The 16586-nt window shown below is 52.3% G+C and overlaps 1 protein-coding gene across 9 annotated transcripts in view; it reads left to right on the top strand.

Moving 5' to 3' along the window:
- MPRIP (myosin phosphatase Rho interacting protein) overlaps positions 1-11209 on the top strand; it is a 78780-nt gene extending 67571 nt beyond the window's left edge. For 6 of the 9 annotated variants that reach the window (XM_051632708.1, XM_051632707.1, XM_051632705.1 and 3 more), the window contains 8 exons: positions 1916-2063; positions 2628-2745; positions 3870-4029; positions 4185-4304; positions 4790-4876; positions 5529-5691; positions 6132-6217; positions 10091-11209. In XM_051632708.1, coding sequence (XP_051488668.1) covers positions 1916-2063; positions 2628-2745; positions 3870-4029; positions 4185-4304; positions 4790-4876; positions 5529-5691; positions 6132-6217; positions 10091-10162 — 954 coding nt within the window. In that variant the 3' untranslated portion in view covers positions 10163-11209. Of the gene's footprint in view, positions 1-1915; positions 2064-2627; positions 2746-3869; positions 4030-4184; positions 4305-4789; positions 4877-5528; positions 5692-6131; positions 6218-7361; positions 7428-10090 lie in introns of all 9 variants that reach the window. The other 3 variants (XM_051632703.1, XM_051632710.1, XM_051632704.1) reach the window with 2 other exon arrangements.
- The last annotated feature ends 5377 nt before the right edge of the window (positions 11210-16586 follow it).

Here is a 16586-nt window from a genome sequence, read left to right as displayed (position 1 = left end):
TGCTTCCAGCCCCGAGATCCTCAGCATGCATTTGGGCTGGGGGTAAAGCAGGACTCAGCTCCAGCCAAGAGCTGGTTTTAGCCTGGACAGAGCAGTAGTTCTGCTGCTTCCTATCAGGGCTGAGTTGGGTGTCCAGGGGAAGGGCAATGTGATGTGTTCACTGAACACCATGTCCTCCATCTAAGCCCTTAGGAAGGAAAAACCCTTCTTGAATCCCCTGCTCAGGTCAGCGGGACACCCGGTCCCGTGAGTTGGACACCAAACAGGTGTTTGTACTGGGGGTTGTTCTTGCTTTGGAAGAAGCAAAAAGGCCAGAACCACAATAGAGGCTGAAAAAGAACAGCAAGCAGTGAGCCTGACCTCCTGCCTCTGTTTTCAGCTCTGCTCTCCCAAAACTTGAAGCTTCCCTGTCAGGGAGGCAAGCAGCATCTTCTGGGGAGAGGGGTCTGGGAGAGCAGGGTGCACCTCTGTAGGAAGGAGGGGGACAAACACCAACAGAGAAATGTCCCTGGGTTAGAAAGCTTAAGCAGGCGATTGCAGACCTGCCCGATTTACAGGTTAAAATGTGCTCCATTCTTCTCTTCTGAAGCTGATGGAAAATGTAACATCAGTAACACGAGAGACTGGTCTGTACATGTCCAAGTGTCCTGGGTTTATGGCAGAGCATTTGCAGTACATTCAATACTGAGTCTGCAGCCAGAGCTCTGGAGGAGCCGTCACTGTGTTCCTCCAGCATTAGAGGGGTAATGAAGAATCCTGCTTTGTGCCTCTCCATAGGCAGCCAAGTCCAGACAGGTTCTGGCACGGAGTTGGGAGTTTAAAAATAAATTTTAAAAAGGCTGAGAAAATGAAGAGTCCCTGAGGATTCAGACTGAACAGGAGGAGTAAAAGCACCAGGGCTTAAAATTAGGCATCAGAGTGGCTCAGGTTACAGAGCATTAACCAATGAAGAGAAGCTGAGGACTGTATGTGAGTGCAAGTCAGTGGGTCTTACACTGTCGTGAGCATTTTTGTCACTGGGGGAGTGAACTTGTCCCACTCAAATTTCCCATGGAGTCCCAGTGGTCTCTAGGTGACAGTTCTCAGTTCCTGCAGAAAACATGAGTGTGAATGAAGAAGAAATCCATTGAAATCTGGAAATAAAACCAGCAGGTAACAGTAGGAGGGAGAAAAGCCAGTGCAGTTGGCTTGGGTTGCCCCCAGATGTCTGATGGGGCTCGTGCATCCCTGGTGCGTTCCCCTGTCCAGCTTGTGGCTCGAGCCTGCCTGTGGCTTTGCTGTCCTCTGTCCTGCAGCCGTGTGTCCGTCCGGGGTCCCGATGCGCTTGGTGGGGTGGACAGGCTGGTGGCTGAACTGGAAACAGGCTTTTGCATTTGTCCCTCTGCACAGGCAGGAGCAGGGGCTGTCCCGGGAGCAGGACCAGGTTGGAGTTCAGGATCTCACCGGTGGTGTCTCCTGACTTCCCAGAGTGCTGTCCCCATGTCCTGACCTAAGTTCACTCCTGGTAATTCAATTAGCACATAATTGCCTGTGCAGCATCTGAAGCGATACTTGGTTGGGTCCTGTTGCTGTCACGCGTCGTCTGCTTTCCGCCCCAGAGGTGGCCTCATGAGATCAGGCATTGCAGAAGAGAGCAGAAGGGGCACAGTTGCTTTTTGTTGTTGTTTTGAATATATATTTGCATTCCCCAGTCGAGTCTGACTCCAGACCTATCCTGTCCTTCCCTTTCACTGGAGCTGTCATGGGACAAGCTTTGATCTTGCGAGGTCCATCCTTGGCTGGCTGCTCCATGGCTGGGGAGGGAGAAGAACCCCAAGATGACAGCTAGGTGCCCACCTATCTGCTGGCACGTGGCTCCCAGCAGGCTTGCTGCTGCCGTCACACTGGCCCCATGCTCCCCTCATCCCTTTTGCAGGCAACATGTGAGAGGGGCTTTGCAGCCATGGAGGAGACACACCAGAAGAAGATCGAGGACCTGCAGCGGCAGCACCAGCGGGAGCTGGAGAAGCTGCGGGAGGAGAAGGACCGCCTGCTGGCAGAAGAGACAGCTGCCACCATTTCAGGTATGAGGACATGCCTGTGGGTCCTTGGCGGTGGGGCAGCTCTGAGCTGATGGAGACACGGGGATGGAAGGAGCAGAGCGTGGGTTGTAATGAGGGCTGGGTGGGGATCACAGGGAGATGGGAAGAGCCTGGTGGGACATAACGTTTTGGATGGAGGCCCATCTCAAGAGTCCTTCTCCAGGCCTGGTACTCCCTTCCTTGGCTGTAATGTGGTCTGATACGTTTTCTGTTCCATCTCAGGCATTAGTCATTCCTGTGGTTAATTTCTTGCCAATTCCATACTGAATTAATTTGTCAGTGCCCCAGGGAGTTTTAAAAGGGCTGGAGCCCAGGGTCTCTGCATTAGGAGTCCCACAATCCAGGAAACAACACGTGAATTGGACAATCTTTTGGAATTTATTTAAAAAGTGGGATTTGCACAGACTGGAGGGGCCGCAAGACAGTGGGAGGTTTGCTGGGATGATTTGGGGTTTGTTTCTTTAAAAAAAAATGAACAAAAACCTCAAAAAACCTGGCCCTTGGGTGGAGTGGTGCTGGGTGCTGAGGCTGTGCTGTCCCCCCCAGCCATTGAAGCCATGAAGAACGCTCACCGGGAGGAGCTGGAGCGAGAGCTGGAGAAGTCCCAGCGCTCCCAGATCAGCAGCGTCAACGCCGACATCGAGGCCCTCCGCAGGCAATACCTGTAAGGCCATTGTTGTCCTCCATGTGTGGGTTTCAGCAGTGAGTTAGGGGCAGAACTGTCATCTCAGGGACTTATGGCTAAGAGACCTGGGGCTGTTCAGTCTTGAGAAGACTATAAGTGTCTGAAGAGTGGATGTCAAGAATGGGCCGGTCTCTTTCCAGTGGTGCCCTGTGATAGGATAGGGGGAAAATGGCACTAAGTGATAACACAGGAAGTTCCACCTCAACATGAGGAGAAACTTCTTTACTGTGAGGGTGACAGAGCCCTGGGACAGGCTACCCAGAGAGGTTGTGAGGTCTTCTTCTCTGGAGACTTTCATGACCCATCTGGACGTGTTCCTGTTCCTGCCCTAGGTGTTCCTGCTGTAGCAGGGGGATTGGACTCAATTGTGTTCATTGGTCTCTTCCAACCCCTATGATTCTGTGACCTTTTCCCTCTGTCCTGAGCCAGCTGTGCTCATTGGAGGCTTCTGGTTGCCTGTAATATTTCAGGCTCCAGGTCAGTGTCCCCCGACTACCCAAATTCAGCTGCTTTATGATCGCCAGAAGTAGCAGATGCACAAATGTGGTGCTGCTTTTCATGCAGCTACTGTGGGAAGGTTGCTCAACCAAATCTAACCAGGCAAGGAGAAAGCTCTTAGCTTTTTGTGGCCAGGCTGTCATATAATCACAAAATGGGTTGGGTTGGAAAGGACCTTAAAGATGATCTAGTTCCAAACCCACTGCCATGGGTAGGGACACCTTCCACTAGTCCAGGTTGCTCAAAGCTCCATCCAAGCCGCTTTGTCTACCTTCATTCAGCTTCACTGTCCTGAGTGCCCAGAGCAAACCTGGTAGATATCAATGCAGTTTCTGGAAACATGAGGAAGTCCTGCCATTTAAACTCCTAGAGAACAGCCTTCCATCCCCTTTGCTTCCCAAGCACAGCTGTGCCAGGAGAGGGAAGTGCTGGCTGGCTTGGGCTTGAGGTTTTTCCCAAAGGGAGTGTGCAAGTCCTTGTCCTCAGTGCTTAGATCCCTGTTGGGGTGTCCGGGGTGTTGGAGGAAGAGTGGGCACGGGGGTGTTTGTGCGTGCGTGTGTGTGTGTGTGTGTGAGGAGGGCACAACCCGCTGCGTGTCTCTCCAGGGAGGAGCTGCAGTCAGTGCAGCGGGAGCTGGAGGTGCTTTCGGAGCAGTATTCCCAGAAGTGTCTGGAGAACGCCCACCTGGCGCAGGCGCTGGAGGCTGAGAGGCAGGCCCTCCGGCAGTGCCAGCGGGAGAACCAGGAGCTCAACGCCCACAACCAGGTGAGGGTCCCCGCCGTGCAGGGGGTGACAGGTGAACCCCCCCCAGTGGGCAGTCGTGGTGGGTAGGCTCTGCGCCAAGCCGTGGCCACGCTCCCCCTTTCCGCCACGACTTTCCACGCTCCCCCTTTCTACCACGACTCTCCTCCTCTTCCCAGGAGCTGAATAACCGCCTGGCTGCGGAGATCACGCGCCTGCGGACCCTGCTGACCGGGGAGGGCGGGGGGGAGGCTGCTGGATCGCCTCTCACGCAGGGCAAGGACGCCTACGAGCTGGAGGTGAGCTCTGCTGTGCCCAGCAGGCAGCACTGGTGGGCACAAGTGCCCGTGGAATCCCGGGAGCAATCCACAGCCACCCATCAGGGCTGGTCAGCACCGTGCATCGTGGGGTACGATGGGGCCAGGGGCTTTTGGAGTCCTGATTTTCCCTTCTCACCATGTCGAGCTGGACACCTGCTCTTCCTCCTTCACCCTCTGTCCCCTGGGATCCAGTCCACACCAAGCAGTGGGGATGAACAAGCTGAGGGGTGTGCAGGGAGCACAGCAGTGGTGCAAGCTTGGGCAAGGTCCCACAAGACCCAGGAGTGATTTTCTTGCTTGAACGAGAAGACAGATAAACCAGCAGCTTTGAGGGGCTGGTTTGGAGCCAGCATGGGGCTGAACCTCCAGCCCTGGCTCGATTGTCACCAGTCACAGTGGGTGAGCATCTTGGGAATGCCTTGTGTCTGCTGGGATGTGAACACATGCTGCTTTTCTTCCCACAGGTCCTGCTGCGGGTCAAAGAATCAGAAATCCAGTACCTGAAGCAGGAGATCAGCTCCCTCAAAGACGAGCTGCAGACAGCACTGAGGGTAACGCCCAGGGGCTGTGCTCCCCTGCTCTGTGTGTGGTGCTTAGATTTCAGCTCCCTTGGCCCCAGAGTTGAAACATGTCTTTTTTCCCCTGAATGCAAGTGCACACCCATGACCATTTTGGTGTCATCAGGAAAGCACTTGGTGACTGTATCAGCTCAGGAATTACCCTTCTCCCTTCTTGTGGGAAAACTTCCCCTTCAGTGTTCTTCCCTGTTTCCTGTCACATCAGATCAGGCTTGAAATGGCAGAAGTTACCAGTGTTAGAAATCTGCCCAGCCTCCAGCATTGGATCTGGATTGCTCCGGATGGCTTCTTTGCCAGGGCCATTTCTGGGAATTCTGCTTGAACTCTGTGCCTTTGCTACAGCTAAAACCCACAAGCAGGCAATCCCATGAGGAAGGTGCTGCATCCACAGGCAGCACGGTGGTCTTGCCTGGGCTCTCAGCTTTCTGCCCACCTCAAGCCCCATCCTGCTGTCAGACCCAGCTTTGAGAGCGTGTGTGAAACGTGGGCATTGCCTCAAAAATCCTCCCTGCTGTCGGCTCCTCTTCCATCCGTGTTTGCCAAGCTCCTCTTCACTGTACTCACAACCTCCTTGGCTCCAGCTTGTCCTCCTGACTCCATTGGGTTCTTCTTGTTCCTCTGCCAGGATAAGAAATACGCCAGCGACAAGTACAAAGACATCTACACGGAGCTGAGCATCGTGAAGGCCAAGGCAGACTGTGATATCAGCAGGTTGAAAGAGCAGCTGAAAGCAGCCACAGAAGCTCAGGGAGAGAAGTCCCCTGTGAACACCACTGTATCGGGATATGGTCAGTCCTCCCCCAGCAGCTCTAAGCAATCGTGGTTTTCCCAAGCCAGCGTGTGCCTCCTGGCCTGCAAGCCCTTGGGCAGTAATGGGTCTGGTTGGTGCTTTTTGGCTGTTTCATGCTGCTCCCCACCTCTGCCCCTGGCAGACAGACTCACCAGGGAAAGCAGGGACCAGGCAGACCCAAATTGCCCTCCTGTGGCAGTTCTTCCTTCCGGCCCTGTGGGTGGGAAGCTGGTGGGCTTTGAAAGCCTTCCAGCATTTTGCATTGGGAAAACCTCATGCTGCATGTTGTGTGGGTGAGCTGAGACCCCCAAAAGTCCCCTCTGTCCTCTCTTCTCGCAGCACTGCTTGAGGCAGGCTCATTGGGGCACTTGTCCAGGCTGGGAGGGCAGAAGAGCACCAGGAAGCACCAGTAATGCTGTTTCTTTTGCTTCTCCCCAGATATTATGAAATCAAAAAGCAACCCTGATTTCTTGAAGAAAGACAGATCCAGTGTTAGCCGGCAACTAAGGAATATCAGGTCAAAGGTGAGTTCAGATCTCCTCCCTGTGCGGTGACAGTGCCCAGCGTTACTTTCCAGTGGGGAACCCAGGTGGGAAGAAATAGTTAAGGGAAGAAAACTGAGACTTTCCTGGTCAGCAGTGCTGGGTGGCACTGGGGAGAAAAGGGATTTTTTTGACTGCAGAACTGCTGGCTGTGCAGCCAGGCAGGGACCCCCTGTGGGGCTCACAGGCTCCTGACCCTGCTGAGATCCAGGTGTGAAGCTGCTCCCTGCTTAAAAAAGGATGAAGTTCACCCTGTTCTTTGGTCTTTCTCAGGAGGACTCTCCCAATATTTGCTTCCTGTTTTCAGTTGAAATTTAGGTGGTTTCAGTAGGTGGATGCGTGCAGATCATGCTGGGTTTTACAGTGTTCATTGCTGCACCATTTTTGATCTTTATGTGGAAACAACAGTGCCTTGGTCCTCAGCATGTTTAATGCCCTCCATGCTTGTATGTTAACATGGAGCAGATGGCCCCTGTGTGTCTCCAGCCATTCTGTACTTGCTCTTGGTCCCAAAGCCCAGTGATGCTGTGCCAAGCTGACCTGCTGGGCCTGATGACTGCCATGTTACACACTGGCTGTTCCTGCGGGAGCACAGGGATAACAAGGGCAAATAAAGCTGCTGAGAACTCATCATTTAACATAGGCCAGTTGGAAGGGTGGGCAAAACCTGCTTTGCCTCTCACCGCTGGTTACCTGATGTCTTATGCTGATGTTTGAAGTGGTTGGGACCTTGGGCAGAGCGAGAAGCTGGGCAGGCAAAAGGCTTCCAGCTCAGTGCCTGTGCTGGGGAAGCAGTCACCCCCCCAGCTCTGCGAGCAGCTGCACCCGGTAAATAACAGAGAGCACCTCTCTGTATTTCAGGGGCAGCCCAGACCTGCTGGACCAGGTCTGATGTCAGGTTTCCCTTCACCACTTCAACTCAGACCATTTACTGTGTGGTCCCTCGTGTGTGTTGCTTGGTGGGGGAAGGAGGAGAGGAGAGCAAGCATGAGCTCTGCCTGCTCCCCTCACTGCCAGGGCAGGGGGGCTGGGGCTGTGTGAATGCAAATGCATTTAGGATTTATGAGCTTCTTGTCTTGTTGTTTTGTTTTTGTTTTTTTCTTTATTTTGCTTTCTCCTTCAACAGTCCGTTATTGAGCAGGTCTCATGGGATAACTGAAATGAACCCGAGTCCAGGTTCCCTGCCACGTAGGTAAACAAACCAGCACCCACCCAGCGACGCAGCTGCCCACGGGAGCAGCCCACTTTGCATGCACTGCTCACACTTCCATGGCAAACGAGAGCCCTTCTTCTCTTAATGACTGACTCGTTAATTTACAGCTAATTATTTTACTGGGGGAGGGGAAGAAGAGAGGGGAGAAGGCAGTGTATCCAAGATCCACGTGAATTGCTGGCTCTCTGGCTCTTCCCTGGGGAATATGACTTTCTCATCTCCCTGCTCTTTCTACCCTCACCAGCGCAGCCAGTCACCAGGATTGGGACACAGTGGGGCTTCCTGTTTGCTGTGCTGGGAGTGTGGGACACCCAGTGTGCATGCTTGAATGACATTGCATGCCTCAGACTAAACTTCAGCAACATCCAAAGTCTTGTAGGAAAAACGGCTCTTTAGCTGTTAGCTGGGCTGAGGATTGGGTCAGTGATGCCTAAAAATGTGTTTCCCACAAAGGCCTGGAGCATGTAAAATGGTGGCCCCTGTCTCAGCTGCAGAGGGGATTCCTTAAATGTCCTTTATCTATAATTGCTGCTTCTTTATATTGATCTGTGCTTGAGCAGAAGTCTTCCTTACCCAGTAACCTCCTCCTCCTCCTGCTCTCCAGGCTTCCTCCAGTGACCTGGTGTCCTCCCTGCTGCTCTCCATCCCTTGGCACTGTGCCTCCATCCCACATGCTGGCCTGAGGCTTCCCAACTCATTCAGCAAAAGGAGGGAGCTGATGAGAAATGAGGCCCATCCTAATGACCCAAATATCTCAAGTAACTGGAGCAATAGTTAATTTACTGGCCTGGGGTAAAGACTGAGGTTAGAGCACCTTGCAGAGGGAGGTTACAGAAAAGAAGGGACCTCCCCAGAACAGTAGCAGAGGGGTAACTGGAGAGTCCCAGGATATCTGATGGAGATGTTATGACAGATTTCAACCTAATTAGTCTCCCTTCATCAGGCTCCCCTCATCAGGAACTCTCTTGAGTTTTGAGACTGCCTGAGGGCTGAATGTGCTGGAATTTGTACCACCAGGCAGAAGAGTCCAACCATTTCTGTTGTCTCCTTGCATCTAATGAGAAGTCAGATGCACAACCCGGAATGCATGAGTTGCTGCCCGCTTAGAGAGGCCCAAAGTAAACTTCCTTCAGGAAGTGTGTTCTCAGAGGTTTGCATCCCAAGAGACTCTGCTGCCCGTTGCAAAGAAAGCATCCAGCATTTGTAAATTCCAGCTGATCCTTGTAGTGCTTTCATCTCCGTTCTGTACTTGTGGCCCTGTGGGAGGAGAAACATTTAAAGAAACCCAGTAACCATGGGAATCTGCAGAGCCTCGGGGCAAGTTTATCATGGAGTCCTGCCTTGATAAACACGCCTTAAAGAAAGCCCAGCCCAAGAGTCTAACCTGCTGCTGTGATTGTACAATCCTCTGGCACCACGGTCATGGAGGTAAAAGTTCCATGTAGTAGAAGAGGCTTTGCCTTCAGGTCTCTGACTTTTGAAGCTGCCACGTCTTGATCTGTAAAGGAAAATAATGTTCTGGCTGCAGAGTGAATTCCTTGCAAGTCACAAGGAACTGGCCTGCAGTCAGGAGCTGCCTGTGGGGTGGCTGCAGGCAGCAGGGTGCAGGGAGCAGCTGTGACAGCCTGTACTGCATGTGGGGACAGAGCCACTGCTGTCTTGGTTAGGGACATGTCCATGCCTCCTCAGCAGCAGCCAACAGGGACATCTCACTGTCTTATGCTCTGTTCCTCTGAAGCTCTTGGGCCACAGTGTTGGGGCTGCAGGAAGGAGAGAAGGTTGGCACTAGGCATGTGTGTCCCCTCAGGCTAGTTTCAGGTTAAAGCTGTCACACAGGGGACAAGCAGTTTGCTTTTGGGTGTCTGCCCCTCATGTTACTGTTCTCCTGGGGCTCCACGTGTAGGTGAGAGATTTCACAAATGCAAATGCCAAGGGCTGGCAGGGCAGGCTTTTCTGTTGGCTACCTGTGTGTTGCACCTTGAAATCTGGATGCTGCATCTGAATTGGATCAGCCATCAGATCCTGCCAGACCTGCAGCAAGCACTGAGCCAGTCCTCTGTCTAACCCTGTGCAGTAGAGGCAGCTTTGGCTTGGGACATCCCCCCAGGCTGGGGTCAGAGAAAGGGTGGGATTGTCGCTGGCAACATAAGTGCAGTTTCCAGAGCTGCTTGAGCAGAGCCTGCAGATGGACTGGAGCTGTGACTGTCCCAGATGGACACGTGCTCAGTCAGCAGAGGCAGGTGAGGAGGACCAGCATGGTGGTCCTGCTCATCAGTGTGGTGCTTTAGTGTAGCAGACCCGAGCTGACCTGCCTGGGGCTCCCATGAAATTGCCACCACTGCACCTCAGGCTCCGGGGGCCATTTTCCAAGTCGAGCTCATCCTGCTTGCAGCATGGTGTGCCTCTCCTTGCTTCTGGAACATCGCCTGGTTCATTTGCAATCTCACCCTCTCTCTAGGCACCATTCACCAGTGTCCACCCTCCATAACCGTGTGTTTTCTCTTAGCATGTCCCACTAATCTCTCCACCAACGAGGCCACTCTCCTGCTGCCCTCGTCTCCTTTCCCTGAGCATCACACCCTCCCCGTGGGGCAGCCCCTCGCCCCCGTCCGACGCTGTCGTTGTCTTTTTATCTCTCCCAGAGTCTGAAGGAAGGCCTGACTGTGCAAGAACGCCTGAAGCTTTTTGAATCCAGGGACTTGAAGAATGACTAGTTCTCCCCGCTCCGCTTGACCACGCGCACCTCCCAGCTTGAGGCAGCACAGCACCAGCACCCGTCGTCTCGGTCCTTACGACTGTCCTCGCCGTCGTTCGTCTTGACGCCCCCAGCGCCGCGGTGGCCTTGGTCCCCGCCGCCCCCTTTGCCTCCCCAGCACCTTTCCCTGCTTGTGAGATGCTCCAGAGACTCTGAGAAGGAGAGGAAGGTATCGGGGTGGGGGTTTTTTCCCCCAGCCTCGCCTCCCTTCGGCGCTTTATAGGAGAATCCTTCCTTTACTGTAAACCATTACACTAAGTGTCAGTATTAAGGCTCAGTAGCCTGTTAATAAGCTAACTCTGCCGTACCAACCGTTTTGGTATGCAAGCAGGGCCTGGGTGGTATCAACCGTACCTTGCTCTTACTGCTGTCAAGAGACCCAGTGCTCAGAGCACACCAGGAGCCTAATCTAACCATTGATCCCGATTGCATTACTTGCACCTACAAGGGGGGAAGCCTGGGGGGCAGAGCTGTCGGAGAGCGCGAGTCAGTGCCGGCGCACGCAGCCTTGTAGGTAAAAACACTGATCACCTGCTGGAGAAGGATGCAAGAAATTACTCTCCTGCCCCGTGACTGTGCCGTGTCCTGAATGTAGGTGACACCGGAGCCCGGCGAGCTTTGGTGGCTGCCCAGGTGGTGATGGGTGGGGAGCCCCATGGGTGTGTCCCTGCCCCCGACCAGTCAGAGTCGGTGTTTCGGGGGCCGAGCTGTAAGATCACTTTCTTGCCTCTGTTAGATCAAGCCCAGCACTCTCTTTTTTTGCTGTTACTCCTTTCCTCTCATTGAGTCCCGTGTATCCCAGGGTCTGTGCGCATGTGAAACTCCCTTTTCCTAGTCAAAGGAAAGTAGAGTAGAAAGTAGAGCCAATATTGACTGAAAATGCACAGTGCTCAATGCATATAATGCTCCTTTTTTATCAGCTTCTTGAATTCAACTCTTCTTGTCAGCAGGGCAGCTCCTATTTTAATTCTTTAATCTTTTCCTGAAATAAAGATCTCAAAACCAGTATGTGCTTCAGACCTTCTCAGTCCTACTAGCTGTTGTATTCAAAGCATGCAGGTTAGCCCAGTGAGGCTGATGAACAGATCCAAACTGGAAGTGAGCTGAGGGAGCTCTTAGTGCTGGATGCAGCACGTGGCTTCCTAGGAGAAGCCTGTGCTGCTTCTCAGCATCAGAGCTGACCAGGCATGGTGGCTTCATCCCAGGCTTAATTTCAAAATACCACCTATAAAGACCCCAGGTCCTTCCTCCCCAGTTGCCCTGGCGAGGAGCAGGGCTGAAGCAGCTCTCCAGAACCTTTCCTGGCCCTGTTTAATCACCAAGTGACCTGGAGCACGTTGGGCTGGGCTGTTAAAAACGGTCTTGACGTAGAGAAAAGCTTCCTCTTGTCTTTCAGGTGCTTAATGTGTGGTTGAAGCAGGCAGCTCTGTGTGCTTTCAGGGCTGGTTTTGGGTCTGTTAGGCCGAGCAATACGAGAAGCCCTCAGAGAAGCTCCAGTGGCAGCTCTGGAGTGGTGAGCACCAGGGGCTGGTGACGGCCAGCTTCAGTCTGCCAGGTTGAGAGAGAGTTCACCCTCATCCTCCTGCTCCAAGCAGCAAATCTGTATCAGCCACCAGACCTCAGCAGGCGATGGCATCACTGAACCACGGCGTGAATCAGGGTCTCATCCAGCTTGTGTGGCCTTGCCATGGCCAAGCACTTGGCTTGACTCTGCCTGGGGCCCTCATGGCCACACTGTCCTGCCTGTAGGAGCTCCACCTGTTCCTGAGCAGGATCCCAGCACTGTCCAGCGGGCAGAGCCCATATGTGGATGCACTGTAATCTGTGCCTGGGTGAACATGGAAGTCCTGGAGATAAGTGTCGGATAGAAGAAATGGACATCCCCTCGGATACAAAGGCTTTTCCCTTGTCAGCAAGCACCTGCCCTCTTAAGGTGCTTTGATGTTTCCATGATCCAAGCTCACCGTGGAGCTTTCCATCATCGGAATGTTGAGGACCCAGGAGCCTTCCCAGCCATGACCCATCTGGACCATCTCTCCCATCAGCTGTTCCCAGGAGTCTCAGTGATGCTCCTTGCTTCGTGTTTGCTTCCACCCATCAGGCAGCAGCTGCCTCATTCCTCCTCCCTTCCCACCATGGAGGAACAGGACCTCTGCACCCAAAGCTGCTCGTCGTCAGCTTCTCTCCTGCGTGATGGGAGTTCAAACTGGGGAGCCCCAAACTGGAAATGGGCACCTCAGTGCTCTCCTCAGGCTGTGGAAATGAGCACTCTCACCATGCTGAGGTAATGACCATCGCAAGCATGGACTGTTGTTGATAAACCCATGGATGTTGTAGTGCTTAGCAGTGGCTTTTTATAGCCATGGCATGGGGTGCAGCTCTCCCTGGCTGTAGACCTTCCTAAATTCAGCCTTCTCCAGGTCAAATGCAGGTATGTTGTGCTTAGAAGCCCACTTAGGAAAGAAGAGGGTCCTTTGTCACTAGTTTTGTGCATGTTTTTTCTCTCCCTGGCAGCATCTTGCACTTGGCTGAAGGTCTGGGTCTCTGGTGTAACCTCACAGTTGGGTGAAGGGTGCGTGGTCGGGTCCCCATGCTCCCAGCAGCAGGGAATGTGACATCTTTAGTGGCACCTGTGGGCAGTTAAGGGGAGTCTTTAAAGCCAACCCCTGCCAAGCAGAGGTCGCAGAACCAGCAAGGATGTTGGTGTTCTGGCCATTACTTGGATGGGAAGGAGACACCATCCACTGTATTTTGTACATCCCTTTCCCTTCTGACTGTGTCAGGAGATGGCCACCTGGCCCAGGTGCCTGGCTCGGTCCCATCCAAAGTCATCTGCCCATCTCTCAGCAGGGATAACCTTTGCACTTGTCCCTGGCTGCTCCAGGTCTGTGGTGAGCTCTGCTTGGCCAGCTGCACCTCCTGCAGAGGCCTTGGGGTGCAGCTTTAGGACAGTACAAAGGCCTTGCCACTGTCCTTGCTCTTCCAAGACATCACTGGCTCCAGGAGGAAGCCCACCTCCTCCTCCTCTTCTATCAAGACACATGGTGGGACTTCGTTCTTTTTAGCCAACTGAGCAGAACACATCCTGGTCTCCTCACCATATGGACCCTGGCCTTTCTTGTGTCCCCCAGCAAATCCTGGTTGGTCTTTGCTTGCTTCATTCACTCAGGCACGTTAAGTGTGATAACTAGCTTTGTACTTTGTTATTTGCATTGTCTTGCGGGTGGTGTGAAGAACACAGGATGGACCCTTTGTGATACAGGATGATCCCACTGAGCTTCGTGGCTCCTCACTGAGGGATGTTTTTGCTGTGTGCTTGATAATACAAAGAAATCCTCTCTTGCAGCTTAGGGTCCTGCCTGAGACATCATATTGAGCTTGGCAAGTAAGAACACTTGATGTCTTTGCCAGTGCAACTGCTTTGGGCCTTATTTCTGACCGTAGGGAGTGGCTGGGTAAGTGGAGAAGACACACAGAGTGATCAGGAGGGGATCATCCCCAGCTTTTGACTCAGCATGTGTAAATACAGTTATTTTAAATTAAAAAAAAAAAAAGAGGCTGAGGGTGGGCAGAGAGGCACTGCAGTGTGTTGGCAAAGGTGGCACCAGCTCAGTGGTGGGCAGTGCAGGAAGGCAGAAGAAAGTGTGATAAAAGTGCAGTGGCACAGGGAGCTGTGAGACAAGGAGGGTCCAGAGGTGCACGTTCTGCTTCTGCTTGGCCCTGAATGGCCTGTGAAGAGAGGCCTGGCAGGGAGTGTTCTTATTTATACACATAGAAAAACATACTGGTGCTTAGTGAGAGGGAGAAAGTCACCCAGGAACCTGGTGCTTCTAGGCTGAGCAAGGGATCATAAATCACTTCTGGGCCACTCACCACTCACTGTGGTTTCCTTCTCCAGTGAGGCACTGCCAGGGGATCCAGCACCAGCAGGAAGCTGCATTTTCTTCTCCTTCCTTTCTTCTAGTTGTTTTTTTTAACTTCATTGTACAGAAAATGTCAGTCCTGGCATCACCTCCTATGTAAGGGCTCCCTGGAACAGCTGGAATAAGATTTGTGCTGAAGTTTGCTAATAGGATCAGCTGCTCGGAGGTGTGTTATCAACTGTCATTTCACACCTCTTGGCCAGCTTCTCTGGACCTTCAAACACCTGAGAAAAGCAAACCAGGTGGGTTTGCTGGGGAAAAAAACCCCAGCCCTGGCACTAACTACAAGTGCAGGTGAAATGGCAGGGAACAGGGCGTGTGGAGGGGCCTGGCTGCTGTTGTCATGGTTTCTGTATTTAATTAGCCAAATCAATTAACCTTATTGCTGGACTTTGTGGATTTAAAATAGCTCTTGCTAGGCAAAGGGGTCTTTCATTAACAGTGGTGGTGGTGGTGGGCTCACAAGTTGTAGCTTGCAGGAGCAGCATCTTCCACGGGAGCGTTAAGGGTCCTTGGAAAATGAGAACCAAGACCCTGGCTCTGCTGTCCTGAAGGTGCATTCAGACCTTCTTGGCATCAACAGGATCAACCTCGCCCTCTAGTGCAGCTCTTCACCAGGTGGGAATGCTCTGGCTGGGAGTTCTGGAGGTCACAGAGACAAGGATCCTGTGCCAGACCCTCCCCAGGGCACCGTGTGTGCAGCGTAAGGTGGGAACCACAAACTTCTGCGTTTTGCATCATTCCCACTGTTGGTTGTCCTGAAATGTGAGGTCCAGGAGAAGTCAAGTGCAGCAGAGGTGCAGACACTGACTACTTCTCATTGGCTCAAGGTTTTTTTTTTTCCCCCTTGCATAAAACTTTCCTACTGAAAGTCATCTCCCCTGAAACAGACTGAATCCTCTTCTAAATGTGACCTTTTCTTTGCCTGCATAGCAAAAGAAAAGCAGCAAATTTTGTTAATTTGCTTTAAAACTAGAATCAGGTGCTGCCTTGCAAACCAGAAAAGTCTCTTTCCTCCACCCCCCCTTTTTCTTTTCCCTCTGTCCCAGAGGTGGCCTGGACTGTCCCCAGCACTGTAAAATGTGTCACTTTTGTACCGACCCTACACTTGACTGCACTTCCACTAGACCTTGGCATTTTTTCATGGTCCAGACACAGCTCTGAGGGTGTTGGGAACACCACAGCACACACACTTGGTGGGGTTTTTCTTTCTCCTGGAGTTTTTTTTCCTCAATTTTTTTTAAGGAAAAAAAAAAAAAATCTTTGTTATTCTTCTCCTTGAAAAAAACAATTAAAAACCTGTAGAGCATTCAGAGCAGGCAGTGTAAGTATTTATGACTCAGAAATTAGTGGAGGGTTGTCTTTTGTGACTTCTGTCATGGGTTTGATTTTTCAATCTTACTCTAACCCAGATGTCCCACGAGGGGGCTGGGAGAGCAGTACTGAGTGTTGTGTGTCCCCCCACCCCATCTGCCCTGAGAAACTGTTTTCTTTGGGGTTTAGGATAAAATCTTGCAAGTGTCTTTTCAAACCTTTTCTGCCGATCTAAAACCTTTAGTTTTGAAGATACCTGTCAAAAGATTGTGCACAGTCTGTTTGAGAACTGCACTATTTTTTGGGGGGTAGTGTTGTATTTGATGGTGACATCAACACCAGTGTTCCCTGTCCTTACATGGAGCAGCTGCTACTTGGTGACAGCACATGGAGGGGCCTGGGGCTGTCATAGAGCTCAGTGAGCCCCCAGATCTCAGAGGCACTGGTGTGACACTAACTCGTTTGTGCAGCACCTTCAAGATGCTCTTGGACTTCCCCAAGGGAAGGACAGACCCTGCTGTGCATCCTACAGGACACTGGAACTTACAGTATGTAAGGGTTCCATCCTCACGCAGTACTGCTGTTACTACTGGGTTGAAGTTCAGTGATCCCACAGAACAAACTGTTCCTTCCACAAGGATGTAAAGGTGCTGGTGCAGAGCAAGGAGCACCAGGGTGGGAACAGGGCTGGGATCAGCCCCAGCTTTCCCTGCCTCAGCTGGAGACTACGAAAGGAAACCCAGGGTGTGGGATTTACTGAGCAGAAACCTGACAAGCCAGACAAGTTGGTACCAAGTGGACAAAGCCAGCTGGCCAGGAACTCGTAACTTAGGAGTGCAATTACAATTATTTCCTTCATGCTTTCTTCTCACGTTGCCTGAGTGCAGGACTGGCAAGAACATTCTTTGTTCTGAACCAGAGACAGCAAAGTAAGCTTAAAACACTAAAGCTGATGGTAAGTAGGAAGCAGATACAAATGCACCGTCTTTGACCCGTGTCCACCCTGCTGGGACCTGGAGTTCTGGATGACCTGAGATGTTAAAAAATCCTTTATTTGAAAGGATGAAGTTTTGGGGGAGAGAAGGAAACTGCAAGTCTCTGGGTGGTGTCTGAGCAGTCTCCCCTCCCCAGCATCCCACTGGGAAC

Source organism: Apus apus, chromosome 14 (assembly GCF_020740795.1).
Source record: "Apus apus isolate bApuApu2 chromosome 14, bApuApu2.pri.cur, whole genome shotgun sequence".
In the NCBI taxonomy this organism is placed as follows: Eukaryota; Metazoa; Chordata; class Aves; order Apodiformes; family Apodidae; genus Apus; species Apus apus.
This window is presented reverse-complemented; position numbering and strand designations above follow the sequence as displayed.